At 42.9% G+C, this 16,146-nt stretch overlaps 3 protein-coding genes across 5 annotated transcripts; 1 reads left to right on the top strand and 2 right to left on the bottom strand.

The window, feature by feature from the left end:
- Positions 1-1,166: 1,166 nt before the first annotated feature.
- Positions 1,167-5,402, bottom strand: grk1a (G protein-coupled receptor kinase 1 a). Its single transcript, XM_077727656.1, has 7 exons — positions 4,583-5,402; positions 3,530-3,657; positions 3,051-3,208; positions 2,907-2,990; positions 2,707-2,831; positions 2,444-2,645; positions 1,167-2,002 (listed from the first exon to the last, which is right to left on the bottom strand). Exons 1-7 carry the CDS (start codon positions 5,279-5,281, stop codon positions 1,713-1,715), a joined length of 1,686 nt encoding a protein of 561 aa, XP_077583782.1. The 5' UTR covers positions 5,282-5,402; the 3' UTR covers positions 1,167-1,712.
- Positions 5,403-5,747: 345 nt separating this feature from the next.
- On the bottom strand, positions 5,748-12,433 carry LOC144204533 (transcription factor Dp-1-like). Of its 2 annotated transcripts, XM_077728582.1 has the most exons (14): positions 12,273-12,370; positions 11,609-11,703; positions 11,435-11,511; positions 10,177-10,256; positions 10,043-10,109; positions 9,818-9,945; positions 9,081-9,202; positions 8,843-9,008; positions 8,614-8,760; positions 8,333-8,401; positions 7,820-7,971; positions 7,571-7,737; positions 7,420-7,495; positions 5,748-6,897 (listed from the first exon to the last, which is right to left on the bottom strand). In XM_077728582.1, the coding sequence occupies exons 4-14, from the start codon at positions 10,186-10,188 to the stop codon at positions 6,759-6,761; spliced, it is 1,245 nt and encodes a 414-aa protein (XP_077584708.1). In that variant the 5' UTR covers positions 10,189-10,256; positions 11,435-11,511; positions 11,609-11,703; positions 12,273-12,370; the 3' UTR covers positions 5,748-6,758. The 2 variants fall into 2 exon arrangements, with proteins under 2 accessions (XP_077584708.1, XP_077584707.1); XM_077728581.1 differs by lacking the exon at positions 11,609-11,703 and having other exon boundaries at positions 12,273-12,433.
- Positions 12,434-13,352: 919 nt separating this feature from the next.
- On the top strand, positions 13,353-16,105 carry LOC144204671 (DCN1-like protein 1). 2 transcript variants are annotated; one of them, XM_077728775.1, is made up of 7 exons: positions 13,353-13,466; positions 14,232-14,448; positions 14,513-14,681; positions 14,748-14,878; positions 14,981-15,063; positions 15,162-15,258; positions 15,338-16,105. In XM_077728775.1, the coding sequence occupies exons 1-7, from the start codon at positions 13,464-13,466 to the stop codon at positions 15,415-15,417; spliced, it is 780 nt and encodes a 259-aa protein (XP_077584901.1). In that variant the 5' UTR covers positions 13,353-13,463; the 3' UTR covers positions 15,418-16,105. The 2 variants fall into 2 exon arrangements, with proteins under 2 accessions (XP_077584901.1, XP_077584904.1); XM_077728778.1 differs by lacking the exon at positions 13,353-13,466 and adding an exon at positions 13,480-13,766.
- The last annotated feature ends 41 nt before the right edge of the window (positions 16,106-16,146 follow it).

The raw sequence follows: 16,146 nt of genomic DNA, 5'->3' as shown, positions 1-16,146 counted from the left end.
ATTCCCGGTTCGGACACTTTTTCACTTAGTTGTTTCTGTGGACTTCCTCTAGAAATACTCAAATGATTACAAAGAAAAGTGTAGTCACTTGGTTGGCGCAGAGGTTAGATCACTGGACTCTCGTGTGGGAGACCTGGGTTCGATTCTCGCTGCCGTCGTTTGGCTGAAAATACTTGGAAAGAAGGAATGGTCAATGGAATAAGAAGAAGGGAAAAAAAAAAAGAAAAAACTTTTTAATTTATATTAAACACTTAGTCATACTTTTCAGCAAAAGGTTATATTCCGAACTGCCTTCGGCAGTTCGGAAGACAGTTGAAGGACCTGTCTGTGCGAAAGGCGTTCTCGGGTCGGCCTTCGGCCGACCCTCGACCGCTTGCTTGGTCAGTGAACCGCCGACACCGGGAAGCGAACTCACGTTCTCTCGGTGCAAAGGCGAGTGTGCAACCCACTACACCAACTCGTGCCCCACTTATACATAGGTGTTGAAACGTTTTATCCAAGGAAATTGGGTGAAACACTTAGTCATTTTTTGGACAAAATGTTTCATCCACCACTGAATACTTATACACTTAAACACTTAGGCATTAGAACTTATTCATTTAATTGAATAATATTGGGAAAATCTTTGCCGGCACTGGGAATTGAACCCATGACCACACCGGTGGCAGACTGATGACTTAGCCACTGGGCCACCGACCTGTAAGAGAAAGCAGTAGTACTTATACTTTTATCCAAGGAAATTGGGTGAAACACTTAGTAATTTTTTGGACAAAATGCTTCATCCACCACTGAATACTTATACACTTATACACTTAGGCATTAGAACTTATTCATTTAACTGAATAATATTGGGAAAATCTTTGCCTGCACGGGGATTCGAACCCAGGACCACAGATATGGGAAACTGATGACTTATCCACTGGGCCACCACCCAGTGAGAGAAAACAGTAGTGCTTGTTGTCTTATCTCTTCCATGTACCTGAAAGTAGTGGGAAAATTATTGCATGCATTAGGATTTGAACCCAGGTCCACAGAAGTGGGAGACTGATGACCTAACCACTGGACCACCACCCTGTGTTAAGGTGAAAATATTTGTAACATGAACTTACTAAAAAATATATTGCTTCAATTTAATTCCAGTCCCAAAAAAGAAACACATCCACACATAAATTCTTAATTTTATTTAACACAATTTATATACATTTTTAACCTGCCCAATCTTTTTTTCCTACATACTCTCTCTATAACAGTAATAGACACCCAATCCTGAAAGTTTGGACATCTACTGGCATCATCGCCTAGTTTAAATCATCAATATCAATTATCTTCTTTTACTAACTACCACGACACACTCCGCGAATAGGTCGAGTTAACTTACTGTTTTACTTATCTTCTTTGTTTTTTCTTTGTCCATCATCCTGATTTTAAGGGTACACAACTAAAAAAAAACATTTCTATTAATTTAGTGGAGCACAAAAACAGATATTTCCACTTTCAATTTTCAGTGGGAGGGGCTGGAATGCCTTTGACAGGGGTGGACGTCCAATCCATTTGCCAGGAAACATTCACTAAAACATGAATTTTCACTGGGAATTTTCAATATGTATGTGAATTTAATTTTATGTTCTTCAATTTCATTGCCAATCATTCCGACAAATTTTGGAACAAACACCCACCTGGGAAACTTTTCTTTTGAAAATGAATTGGACGCATTAGGACACGCAGCAGGTGGACGACTTGGGGCGCTCGAGAATGGACTCTCGGCGTAGGTCGTCGGGGACGCCGCCTTCGGGACCCCACAGGTTGAGCTCGCCGTAAATGCCCATGTCAATCATCTCCTCCTGCCAGGGGAGAGGGACATTCCCGGTGGAGAACTCGTCGAAAAAGCTCTTGTCGGGGTCTTCCAGCGCGACGCCCTTGACCGAGGAGAAGGCGCCCACGTCGTCCAGGCTTTTAGCGTACACCACTTTGGGGTCGGGAATGAACGGTGGTGGCACGATACCTGTGCAGGGCACAATGTTAAGTTAGGTGAATCTCATCATTTGAACATCTTGCTTTTTTAATCAAGTTAATTGTATCCTAAAAACAGTACTCTGCCGATTCGCCGACGGACAATTCGCCGAAAAAAATAGTTTCATTTATTACTTTATTAAATAAAAGTGGGGATTATTCTCTTTTTGTTGTTTTTTTGTGCCGGGGTTGAAAAACATATACACGATCTAGGGGCGGGTCGAGCGCGCGAATCTCATTTTGGCGAACTGTCCGTCGGCGAATCATCTGGTCACGCTTAAAAACACAGAACTTCGCCGGATATTTTTACTCATTTTAACTAGCATTTTCATTGATCAAATATGACAAAGCCCCCCAATTCCTCGTTGGCCACTTCATAAAAACATTGACGTTTTCATGAGCTGACACACATGAAAAGAATAAACTTATGTACCTGCATTGAGCTTCCTCCAGTTGATATTATTAAAAAAGGGGTGCGCTCGGATATCATCACAGCAGCCATTTCGGAAACCCATCCTCTTGTCCACTTCTTTGGCCAGCAGCCCATCACACAAGGACTTTGCATTTTCGCTGAACTTGTCGGTGTAAATCACCTCCCGGGTCAGCATTCGCTCTTTCATTTCTTCACGTTCAAGCTGAATAGAAGACATAGCTGAAGTTGGCTGCGCTTCGCCCAGCCAAAATAGAGCAACAAACCTTTTCTCCTCGGTTCCTGAAGGGGTTCTTGGCGGCAAGGAACTCAAACAAGGTCACACCCAAGGTGAAGTAGTCAACAGAGGTGTCGTATTTTTCACCTTTCAGCATCTCGGGCGCCATGTAGCCTGCCAGATGCAAACACCAGTCAATGTCGGTCTATCGAAGCCACTTTCCACACAAGGGGTGGAGTTAGTAGTTACCCGGTGTTCCGGCGTAGCCTTTAGTCATCGTTTTGCCTTCTTTCAATTCCACGGCCAGACCCAGGTCAGATATACGAACGTTTCCTATTCACAGACACCTCAATTACAATTAGCATTTCAAATGGCGAAAACTCGTCCGCTTACCGTCATTGTCGAGAAGCACATTTTCCGGCTTGAGATCTCTGTAGATGATTCTCTTTTGGTGCAGGTGCTCCATGCCTTGAACGATCTGAGCGATATAAAAACACGCTCGGGGTTCGTCGAAGCCCGGATTGTTTTCGTCCACCAGGTAAATGTGGTATCTTCACAGAAAAGAGACGGCACACAGTTATTAATGATGAACATTCGGGTCTGCACTACAAAAAAAAAAAAAAAACACCAGTTTAATGGACAAAGACTAGTCCAGATTTAGGCAAACGTAAACTGAATGCTGTCAACGAGTTCAATGTCCAATTTAATGTATTCAAATTTCCAATTACGAACCACCAAGTGAACTTTTGAACTACTTGGACTACGAGCAACACTGAGCCTCAGATGCCTTTGACTTTGTCCTTTATCTATTTAAAATTCCAACCATTTTTCAGCTGAGTGGGTGTCCTAAATTGCCCTGAATCTGAAATTACTTGAGATCTCCTCCGTTCATGATAGTCATAACCAGACACAGCTCCTCCTTTGTCTGAAAGGCGTACGCCAGAGACACAATGAAGCGACTGTGGACCTTCTCCAGAATCCTTTTCTCCACCATGGCACCCTAAAACGAAGAAACCAAGAGTTAGTAGTTACTAGTTGGAAGCACTTTGTCATCAATGGCCTTTAAGTCAAGGGCAAGATCTAACAATACCAAGCAGTTCCATTTAGGAGCTTTTCAATAAAGCCCCCACTAATCACTCTATCCCTGTCTTAGTTTAATACTGTTGCCTATGCTAGGGACAAATATGATTAGCAGTAAAAAGCTGAAAAGGCGTTGGGCGCTGAGCGTTTCACGCTCCTGTTTCCGTGACATTGACGGTGCCAGTGTATTCACAAATCTGTCAAAATGATCAACAATAAAATACCAAAGTTGTGAAAATTCAGATTTCAGCACTGTCGATGTTTATTGCTGTTAAAGGTAGAGAATGGGATAGAAACGGAATGTTTGGTACTTTTTGTCCAGAATAAATGGAGAATGATATGTGAATAGTATAAAGGTGTAAAGTGTTAAATTGCAGCGGTGATGTAAATCAAACCCTGCTTGGAAAACTTAGATTATGGTTGACAAAAATAGCTGAGTATTGAAGATGAAGGCTTGTATTCGGATAGAATATTTGAATGGACAACCTTTAATAGTAAGTGTTTGTTGACCAAGAGATCGATCACACTACTCTTGATTAGCAAGAGGATATAATTGCATTTTCCTCATGTGTTGCCATTGGTGGAGCAAGACTTTCAAACCAATTTGAAGTGGAAGGGTTGATAGCAAATATGAACTAAGTCAGCAAGTAATTAACTAATTTAAAGAGTTTTTAATCAGAGTTAATTAAAAAAGTATATATTTTTGGTTTTACTTTTAAGTAGTATTAATTATTTGAGTACTTAAATTGAGTTGAATACTTGAGTATTGTGACAAGAGCATATCATAGTATAGGATACATCCTTTTTTGGTCAACAAGACAATGATGGTTGAAATGAGAACTCACTTCGTAGCCTTTCCGTTTCTTGAGGCGCTTCTTGTTGAGTTTCTTACAGGCGTATAGTTTCCCCGTGGCTTTCATCTGACACGCTGACACCTCGCCAAAGCCACCTTTGCCTAGCACGCGGAAGTCCAGGAACCAGTCGGCGTCCATGGGCTGCATCTCAAGCCACTTCCACTGGAGGAACCTTTTCAAATACATGCTCTCCATGAAGAAGACGTAGGGCGCTTCTCGTAAATAGTCCAGAGTCGCAGCCAGGGCCTCGGCGAACAAATCGTCGGCGACAGCTTCCTGGTTCTTCTTCACCTTCACTATGGTGTCCTCAGAGAGGAACGGGCAGTAGTGTTTGGCCGAGGAGTCCATGTAGCGCTGGACAATCTTGGAGGCCTTCTTGGCTCGATCCGAATCCTCTGCCAAGTCATACTCCTCAATGTCCCGCCACAGTCGACAAGACCCGTGGTATTCTTGGTTGGTGTCCAAGAACTCCCTGAATAGGCGTTTGCCAATGGGTTGCTCCACACAGACGCCATCGAAAGCCAGGTCTAGCGTGTCCCTCAGACCTTCGCACACCGTGATGTGAGGTAGTTTGAGGCGAGCGTTGTACTTTTTGTCTCGAGCCGCCGTCGGGTTGGAGCCGTCGATGCTGCCACGGGCGTTGATGTATGCGGAATTGGCCACCACGGTGGTCAGACCCCCGATATCCATGCTGGACTGCTTGACCTCTCAGAGGTGGTTCATGGTGAGAAGTCTGTGGAGTATAGGGGAAGGAGAAGGGGCAAAGAAATGGTGCCGATGTCGAAACTGACGCTTTGGACACACCTGCCGACTGCGCGCACACACACCTGAGTCAACACCTTTTAGTAATCCTCTAACACCCTGATGCCCCAGACATTGACGGCGAGCACATACCGGACGGAATATGAGGACGGCTGTCCTGGATGCCTTGCCGATGAGATTTTAATAAAATTGGTCATCAGTTTCTGTGGAAAATATACTGGGAAAAAAAACAATTATGGTGACAGAACGTGTCAATAAAGTTAAGCCTTTTTCAGAGATAGCCATTTAAAAAAGTAAAAAAATACATATTGTAAATTAGGTCAAGTTATAAGATCCTCTTTTTAAAAAAAAATCTATCACCGCCAATGGATGGACAGACAAACGAAAATCCAGAAACCTTTTAAAACAATCTATATTTAATTTGAAAATTTATATTAGATTACACAAAAAAAGGAATTTGGAAGAAGTCAGTACATGTGTTGCTCAGCTTTAAAAGGGAGGTCTTTGATGGGAATACACAAAGACCTAAACAACCACACATCAATTACATGGATATTGTCCGATGGTCTAGTATCGTTATGACTGGCCACTAAAAAGATACTAATAAGCTACAATCATCAACAAAATCTCATACATGTCATTAACAACGCTTGTTTAACCTGGGTTAGGAAATTTGCTTGTCTTGCTGGTGCCAATATTTTGTAAACACTACCAACATGTTGCGCGGGGGCCGTCACGACATTTTCATAACTGCGAAATACACAAAGAAAAAAAAAACTAGCAAATAAGATAAAGAAAGCAGCTGCCTACAAGAACAGGAGGAAGCCAGCTCGACTTGAGTGAGAAACCAAACGAAAACATCAACACGCATAAAGGGGCCAAGATGCCAACAGAGAATATATGGCAGGATGCTGGATCAAAATTTTGAATGATCATATTGCCAAAGAGAACAGTGGCATAATGATAAATATTTTTTTGCCATTCTCCAGCAGCATATTTTAACAGGATGGCTTGAAGAAAAACGAGTTAAACACTTGAGCTTTTAACCTCCCAAGTTACACCTGGCACCCACTCACGTAGTAAACATGACATTTTGGCTCACGTAGGCCACCGACATGACCCGAAATGTCAAGTCCGCAAATATGGACGCCAGGATTGAGATAAGTCAAGCCACAAGCTACAAATTCTCAGTTCAAATCCTTCCTCCAGAGCTACGAGGCGAGGGGGCACCTGCCCCCTTTGGCCGCCTCCGCCTCATTCTTTCAATACTCATCTACAGCCCTGAGAAAAGCCAGACAGAAAAACAGGCATGGGAGAGCGCGAGGGGAGGGTGACAGGTCTAGAATCCCACGGTGGTGTTTTTGAGAGACTGTGCTAAAAAAAGGAGTGGCGCAGCGTACACGGCTTAATCTTCGTCGTCGTTCTCGTCATACTCATCTTCGTCGTCATCATCGCCCATGTACGACACGGGGGTCTCCACGCGAGAGCCGCTGTAGTGAGAGTCGTTGGAGCTGGACGCCATGGTGCCGTCGGGGCAGCCGTCGCTGAAAGAATGGAAAGAAACATTTTTAGACAACGGGTAAAAATCGAAATCAGGTACAGAGTATATTTACTATTTTGGGAGAGCCAATGAGTGGGACTAGAACGCAAATGGGAAATCTGTGCCTGATTACAGGGGTTACAATATGCTAAATTTAAGACTCAAATCTTTATGAAAAATGATAATTGAATATATTACAATCTTAGTAGCTATGGTCACACAGTTGCCTTTTAGAAAAAAATAACATATGAACAAATAAAAAAAAGTGTGGTCAAATACGTAAAGTGACACTTTCTCACATAGACATCGTCAGCAATCATAATGTGCCAGTTAAATATTTGTAGAGAAAATGGTTACTACTTTGAAGCCCAAAAAAGTTAGAGAGCCGAGTAAGGGTTTAAGATTTTTTTTTTTTACCAATCATAACCTGTGCATGAAAGCGATAAACCAGATTCTTTCAGGTCAGATGCGCACGATAAAAAAGGCATTGTTTTTCCTCATAAAATAAAGGCAAAATGCCTCCCACCTGGCTATGTAACGGGCACCATTAGTGGAGGACCCTCCAGTGATGTATACATTACTTATTGGGCCCTTTGCCATCTCTGGAAAAGGAGAAACATCATCTCATTTAAGGTAAGAACGCAGACAGCGGACGCTTCCGCAAGGCCGAGACTGACCGATTACGTAGGGCTCCAGCGCTTTGGGCACCAGACTGCGTGCCACTTTCAAATCCTCTTGAGAACACTTGCCCACCTCCAAACCACAAGCCATGCCCATGCGTTTCAGTACCTCGATGTCGTCGTGGATCTCAAACATGCTGTCGAAGTTGAACAAGTATTCGAATCTGTGGAGGGTAAAGAAGAAAGAAAAATATAGCCATTGAGTGCATTTCTCCTCTCGGAAAGAGCGGCGGTTCATTGGCATACTTGTCATTGGAGATGCTGCAATCAATGACAGTTTTCTTGCTGGTGTTGACAATAATGAAGGGCAGGTGGATGATGGAGTTGGGCGGCGGAGGTCGTTTTGCTTGCTGCTCGCGCTGTCGGTTTCTCTGGACCAGGTTCTTGAAGGCGATTTGCTGTAAGAACAACAATTTGCTATCAACAAACAAATACTGCAGTAAGTAAATGTATGGCAACGTCACCATTGGTCTCACCGTAATTTACTTAGAATTTGTTTTGAGTACATTTTTGCTGGGGATAACTTTGTCCATCGATATTTTATCTCAAAATGGACTTCAATGGCAGCCAAAAGGGTACACATGAACTCAATGACTGCTAAAACAAGTTTCTTTCCTTTTGTAAAAAAAATAATAATAATAATAATAAAAAGCTACATATGCAGCAACATGGTGCCCACAGGGCTTTACAGTGGCTTCTCCAGAACACACAAGTGGAAAGAAATGCTTGATGATCCATACATTGACAAACCATTCGCACCTGTAGTATGAGCTCCTGAAGCTGTGACTGTTTCTGTTTGATTCTCTCCAATCGCCTCTGTCGCTCCACCTGCCATTGACAAGAGCAAGACATAAAACGGAGACAGAACAGAAACGACATTCGGCGACACTTCTAATGACTGCCTACTACTACTATCCAATGGTGCTATGTTTTCCTTTGTTTCATAGAGTTTGGGAATTGTTTTTTCTCCCTTTTGTGGATTTCTTGTGTGTTCCTAGTATACATGGCCTATTACACTTGATTCCATTTCTGATCAGTACCTCAAGGTTTTGGCACTCTTGAGCCGAGTTGGTGGGCAGGCCAATCCACTTGATCTCTTTCTTCTCCTTGGAGATGATGTTCATGGCCATGAGGACGTTGAGGGCATCGTACACGCGCCGCCGAATATTCTTCTGGTCATACACGTGCTGAAAGACATACAAAAAAAACCCTAACAGTTCAGTTTACTGTTCCCAAAGTTTGTGTCCTAAGGAGGATTGCGGCACTCACCGAGTCATTGGGTGACATGTGGTTGTCACCCGAGCTGAATTCTGCTACTAGCTCATCCGCCACCTCGTTGTAGGTGGTGACTCCCTTCTTCTGCACCTTTTCACATACTTTCATGGAAAAATGCCTCAAGCCCTTTCCGTTCTTTTCACCCTTTTTGCCACGTTTCCTGTAAACGGTGTCACTTATTAAATCCGCATGTGATCCGCATGTACTACACAGCACGCTTTGAAAGACTTACCCTGAAGACCATGGAGAGGCATCAGAAGGTTGAGTCTGAGTGAGGAACTGGGTGTTGGGCGTGTGTGGACTGTTCACCAGTATAGTATTGGATACTGTTGGCCTCTGAGGGGTTCCAATGACCTATAAAAAATGCAAAGAATACCAAAATTTGTATATGAAGCATGGTTTATCACATGAAATTCAAGAGTTTTCTCCATGGTTTCGAGACCCCCTTAGAACAGGATTAAATAATTCCTGCCAAATTTTAGTAGTTTTATGGGATTTCTGGAGGAAACCCTGACAAGGTTAATTTCATTTTTATTAATTACCAAAAAAAATAGTCACTTGTCCTATAAAAGATGGACTTTACCAGGATTAGTACATTTAAAGACTTTCATGACAATGCAAGAACTGTGATGAAAAAGCTTAATAACTCGTAGAGAGGTTCAGAATGAACAAAAGCCACTCTAAATAAATGAATACAGCGTTAACGTCTCAAGTGAACACAAAGTATAACACTGGCAACCCTTGTGGCGGAGCGTGCAGGAAGGCACTCGATTCCTTATTAAGGTGATATCTAAGCTGATTGTCTTGATGTATACATTCCATGTATATAATGAGATGATGGATACAATCCTGCTGACTGTAGGGCTTGAGAAGCTTAGGATCAACTCGCAGCTACTGTCCGGCCAGGTCACCTCACAATGATAATAGAGGGGGCTTACACAACAGCGAGACACGGGAATGAGGACTTACCATGTGTGGCAAATGTTGTATGTGTGCATGTGCAGCGATATTCACGTTGGACGGCCCCAGTGTTTTGGGCAGGAGCTGTTTGGCCACTGGGCCAGTGGCAGGCTGGACAGCCACCAAAGACAGGACACCTAAGAGGACACGTGAGAGGTCATTCACCCTCAGTGGAAATGACTCGGTCGTCACATCACCTTCAATGACGCTGGAACATTAGTGTTGCCTTTGTACCTTTGCTGGGGCTTAGATTCTGATCAATGAAAACTTTCAGCTCTCCGTTAGTTTCTATGAGGCCAGCCTGCAAAGGACAGAAATATTAAATAATATCACATTTCATGTCAAGTCATGGGCATGTAGTCACTTACATCTTTAGCCATGATCCCAAAGGACCGTGGAAGTTGAGCCTCACTTGAAAAGGGGGTTCTTCTCTTTCACTAGTCAGACCCTTAAAAGAAGAAAACTACCACTTTCGTTTTCCACGATAAATAGTAATATAACCTTAACATGAATACAAACAAATTGGGGCACCCGTTAATCTATCAGTGATTAACAGCTACTACCAAATAAACACTTGAGGTTAGATTTCCAAACCCTGGCACAAAAAAACTGGACATCTCTCACACTCAATGATTGCCCATGAGTTAGTGTTTTTTTTTTTTTTTTAAATGTAAACTTCGATCAATCCATGGGACCAGCTTCTCAAACTGGGACCAATGGTTTCCACGCACATCGACCATGGTAGTAATGGCTTAACTGGTCAGATCTTACAAAAAATCCCCTTAACCCTGCACCTACAATATCCTTTTTCTGAATTGTCTTATATTATATTTGAATTTTCTGAGCTACCGAACTTGCTATTTTCAATATTTGTAAGTAACAATAATAAAAACACGAAATGCAACCGAATGATCGCTGCTAGACCCTCCAAGTCAAAATGGATTGGAGGACAATTAAATGCCAATCTTGATTTTCTATCACATCTCCCAGTTAAAATGGTTGGACGTCCATCACTATCAATTTCATCCAATGAGTTACTATAAATTGCATATACATAGGTATTGCAGCAAAACAATTGTCTAATGGATAACCATGCAAATGACCTCCCTCTATACCCCTTAACCAAAATAATTGAATCATTCATCATCTTATGGAATCAGACCACATGTTTGGACCCTGTTTAAAAAAAAACAACATAATACAAAATGACTTAGAACGAACTTTTAGGTGTTTAGGGCCTACTTCTGCTTGGGGTATTGAGACGTACTTTTGTTACAGTTCCTTTCAGAACACATCAACTTCATGCGTATCGATTAGTACAGGGAAAAAAATAAACAAACAAAAAAAACAAGTGTTGAGGACACTAGGCAAAGAGGACGATAGGCCCGTATCCCCCATCGGAGCACTCTTTTGTTGAGGAGCGGCTAGCTGATACCGCTAACCCACCGTGGTTGGTTGGCTCGAGCCCCGCTGCTAGCTCGGGAGCTAACGCACGTTTTGAATGCAATTCTGGGCCACATCGAGCTTGTTTTGCCCGCCTCACCCGTTCCGCGGAAGTCGGAAACGCCGTTTGTGCCAGGGTTTGAATTGAAATTTGAGCAAAGAGAGGGGATTGGATGCACTTACGTTTGTACTAGAGCTGCTTCTTCGACGGCTGCCGTTGTTGTTGGCATTTGAGAGCGGAGGAAGAGGAGGTCTAAATCCTTAGCAAACAGGAAACATTGAGAATCAAGTCAAACTATACTTTTGGAACATTATGTAGGGTGGGTCGTAACATTTCTGGAATAGTTTTACATATACCTTAAGGCGTGTTGCAAGAAAAAACAGCGTGACAGAAAATGAGTCACGACTTAAAACGGCCGTAGCGGGGTTGATCTTAATCGTCATATGCACACCTGTCAACGCCAAATGGTGGCCTCGTGAGTACATACATGGACCGTCACAACTCCAAAAAGAGTGGATTTAAAATAGGATCATGCGTTGCTGACTGTACAAAACAGCTTCGCCAATTTAACCGTACGATTTCACTGACTTCACTGAATACCACACTGTTTGGAAAGACTTTAAAGAAGCCACTTCCTTGAGGTTAGAGACTAAAATTTTGGTAGTGCAGAGAAGCGAGAGGTAGCATTTCATGAAAAGGAGTTCATTCGAATAACTCTGCAAACAGGGGTCACTACCAACATTGGCGGCTTTGCGATGATGGTGTTTGTTAGCAAATTGCTAACTCGCGGTCACCAATGAAGAGCCACCGGCGCTTTGTTAGCAGACCGGGCTACAGCTTAGCAGCTTGCGGCCGGGCTAAGCACAAGTGTTACTAGTGACGAGTGCACTGAAGATCGCTTTTCAAACTTGTTGTTGGGCACTCGTCAACAAGTTTTGTAATGTTAACCAAACCTCCCGGTCATGACAAAGAAATATATGTAAGCAGCGAGGACACAGACAGCTGGAAATGTGTGCTTACCGGTGGACTCCACAAGTTAGCTTCTTCTATGCACTCTCTGCTAGCCTTGCTACAGCGGTGCGACTCACAATCTGATCTTGGCGGTGTCTGGCTTCACTCGCTTCTGATTGGTGGCTTTCGACGAGACGAAAGCATGGCACGCAAAACAGACCCCACCCACTATCTAAAACGACGTCCTGATTGGACGACGCTCATGTTTGAGATTCGAGACACTGCCACCTATCAAATAAATGTGGTACAGCAGCAAGTAATGCTTTATTGATGTAAATACATTTACTTTACGTTTGTATTATTGTGAACTGGTTTCAGTGCCGTTTACATTGAGACGTCCAATGTATGTTGACTGAGAAAGGCTGACTTCGTATTGGCACTATCGGGTCAAAATTACCAAAAGAAAGTAATGTTCATTGGTATCATTGGTCTGGATGTATGTATGTGAATTATTGGTGTAGACATACATGGGCCCCAATTGGAAGAACATGCACAGCTTCATTTATTTCTTGTTTTTATTGTCGTTTTACAAGCACAATGAAATTTAGATATGTTACATGCGGAATACCATCAATGAGAGAACACTGACATTGGCAGATAGCCTATCAGCAACATTTTGGGTGGCTTCCTCACTTGTTGCAGCCTGCAGATAAAACTCCCAATTTTTTAATTCATTTTATTTTCAACAATTTGGTTTTTGACCATTATATGAATTCATAAGTGTATTTATACGATTACAATGTTTCAAATATTAATTGATAATAAAATTATATTAATTAATTATTTGATATTATGTTTTCACAATGTAGTAGACATTTTTTTAAATAACCAAAAGTAGTGTCTTACCCCACAATCGGTTAGTTTAAGTGTACATTTTTGAATGGCTGTCCACTACGGTCCCTAAAAAGGTCAAATAAATTTAGTCATTTACTGTGAAAAGGCTAAAAAAAAGGTTTCTAGGTGTTATAAAATAGTGAACATGAATGACTATCTTTCAGTGCCATTGACGGCTGTAAACTCCCAATCCCAGTTCAAATTAATTAGAATAAGTTTAAAAATACTAATTTCGACAAAGCCAGGGGCCCTCAAAACAACAACAACAACAATGACGGAATTCATACAGTCGCGCCTTTTAGTCGTCATCAAGCACGCTTGCGCACAACGAGTGATTCCCAAAGTGGCGAAATAGCGGGTGTGAAAATGGTAGGTAACCAAAATGAACCATCTCCCCGTTCGCGGCATTCGCTTCTACGCGCGGCCCCGTTGGACTTTGCCTTTTGCAGCACTACGTTGCGAGCAAACTCCAGGTTGACGCGACGAGTGCCGTGTCGCTCGCCGTTTCTCAGCGGTAGATCAGTGGCTTGTTTTGGAGGCAGCTGCAGCTAGGCTTGGTGGCGTCGCCGCGACGTCCCTCACTTTGACCGCCGGCCATGCTGACCCGATCTCGGCCACCGCAGCAATGAAGCTCGGGCTCACTCCCTGACAGCATACCGGCTTGTCAGTGTAAACGCCTCTCTATACTATACCCACTAGCTAATGCTAACCCGATGTTCTCCCACGTTCTAATTGTTTACCGATATACCCTGTTTACCAGAGCTCCCCGTCACGTAATAGTGCTTATGACAGTTTACTAGCCCTTTTTTAAAAAGCATAACAATCGTCATTCTTAAAGCTGTAACAAATAGTGGTGACCAACTTCCGGATCGTGGGCCTCAAAACAATGCTAAAAACAAATAACACATAAGGTGGAGCTGTTGTTAAAGCTCCATAAAGACTCAAGGTGGCTCCCAGAAGGAGTAATGTGAGGGCCCCCCCATCCCAAAGCATTTACCTCGCGTGTCCTGAATGCCTGCAAACGTAGAACTGTGGGCGCTCGTCTGCGTTTGCGTGCTGTTTGCCTTTTTCTTGATTTGGGCGCTGCGAGGCTTGCTGGTGGCTAACCGCCAGTTTGCTGTCCCGCCCTCGCAGCACAAGCTGAAGTCGTCGCAGAGGGACAAGGTGCGGCAGTTCATGTCCTTCACGCAGGCGGGCGAGAAGACTGCCGTCTACTGCCTGACGCAGAATGACTGGAAGCTGGAAGTGGCCACCGACAATTATTTCCAGAACCCGGACCTGTACAGCAAAGAGTCCATGAAGACGTCAGTGGACCGGAAGAAGCTGGAGCAACTTTTTAACCGCTACAAAGGTAGGCCAAACTTGGTCCGCCGCGTTCTCGTAATGAGGTAAAAGCGTCCGTTTCCTTTCCACAGATCCCCAAGATGAAAACAAAATCGGAATCGAGGGAATCCAGCAGTTTTGCGACGACCTGGTGCTGGATCCGGCGAGCATCAGCGTTCTGGTGGTAGCGTGGAAGTTCCGAGCTGCCACGCAATGCGAGTTTTCTAAAAAGGAGTTCATGGACGGCATGACTGAATTGGGGTGAGCGGAGGTGCCTACTGGAAAAGATGACCCACCCACATGTACTAATTTTTGCCGCTCTCGTAGATGCGACAGTACCGACAAGCTCAAGGCGCTTTTGCCCAGGCTGGAGCAGGAGCTGAAAGATGGCGGAAAGTTTAAGGATTTCTATCAGTTCACCTTTAATTTTGCGAAAAATCCAGGACAGAAAGGTTTAGGTAAAATGGTGACATCATGATGTTTGGGTGGGAGAGGGAAAGGATGTCAAATCTGAAGTGAAAGAAAAATGAAATCATAAAGATTGCAAATATTTTTTGCAGATTTGGAGATGGCCGTTGCTTACTGGAACTTGGTCCTGTTGGGTCGATTCAAGTTCCTAGATCTATGGAATCGATTTCTTTTGGTATGTGCAAACTTAACGTCTCAGCGTCTGTTTTTTTTTTTTTTGGCAAAGTAATAAAAATAATAAACAGCTCAAAAGTAATTTTTGTCTGATTTCAGGAACATCATAAACGCTCCATCCCAAAAGACACATGGAACTTGCTGCTGGATTTTGGGAACATGATCGCAGATGACTTGTCCAACTATGACGAGGAGGGTAAGATTTGGCAGAAAATGAAGGACTCATTTTTCAAAACCATCTTTTTTGATCACTGTTTTTTTCCGTTCTCATTTAGGGGCGTGGCCTGTGCTCATAGACGACTTTGTGGAATTCGCTCGACCCATCGTGACGGGAACGAAACGTAAAACTCTTTAAAACAAAAACCAAACTGGGAAGGAGGACATTTCTTTTACAGAGACTTTGTAGAGTTTTTTTTCCAAAGGAGGATATTCTTTTTAATTTAAAATAAATGGCCAACAGCAGCACTTGGAGGAAAAAAAAAAAAACTTTGCTGACACAAAGCCAGCGCCTCCTGCTGGACACCAACAGATGCAGCACGGAAAAAGAAAGTAAAAAGGACAAAAAGGAGTGCTCATGTCACCAGCGCCAAATCTTGACCGTACATACTGTATCTATTTACAAAAGAGAACTATATGAAGAATAATATAAATAGGATCATGTTTATAAATCATTGTTTTATGTATACACTTGTCTCATGGGTTTGATGTGTCGGTGTAGTGCGTCACATTCAGGCTGTGATTACGTCTTTGTTGGTACTTGCCGTAAAATGCCGGGGGACAAAACACCCTCTGTAAAGTTTTTTTTTTGCCAAGGAAAAAGTCGGCCGGGTTGCAGTACGAAAGGGCTTTTAGGTTCGCTTCGATACTCAATAATAACGAGCCGACGAGAAGTTTTGGAAGCGACAGCGGAAAATGAACTTATGCTAAACAAGCCTTATTAATACAATTGTTTCTGATCAACATTGAGAAACATGACCATTTATCCATGTGTGTACAGTATATTGTTCCATTTAAAGATCAATAAAGCATGAGTTTTTCTATAATATGGATTTAGCACTTACCAATAAATCACAATAAGTATCTT

This window comes from Stigmatopora nigra, chromosome 11 (assembly GCF_051989575.1).
Source record: "Stigmatopora nigra isolate UIUO_SnigA chromosome 11, RoL_Snig_1.1, whole genome shotgun sequence".
In the NCBI taxonomy this organism is placed as follows: domain Eukaryota; kingdom Metazoa; phylum Chordata; class Actinopteri; order Syngnathiformes; family Syngnathidae; genus Stigmatopora; species Stigmatopora nigra.
Note: the sequence above shows the minus strand (reverse complement) of the source record. Positions and strands in the feature narration are given on the sequence as shown.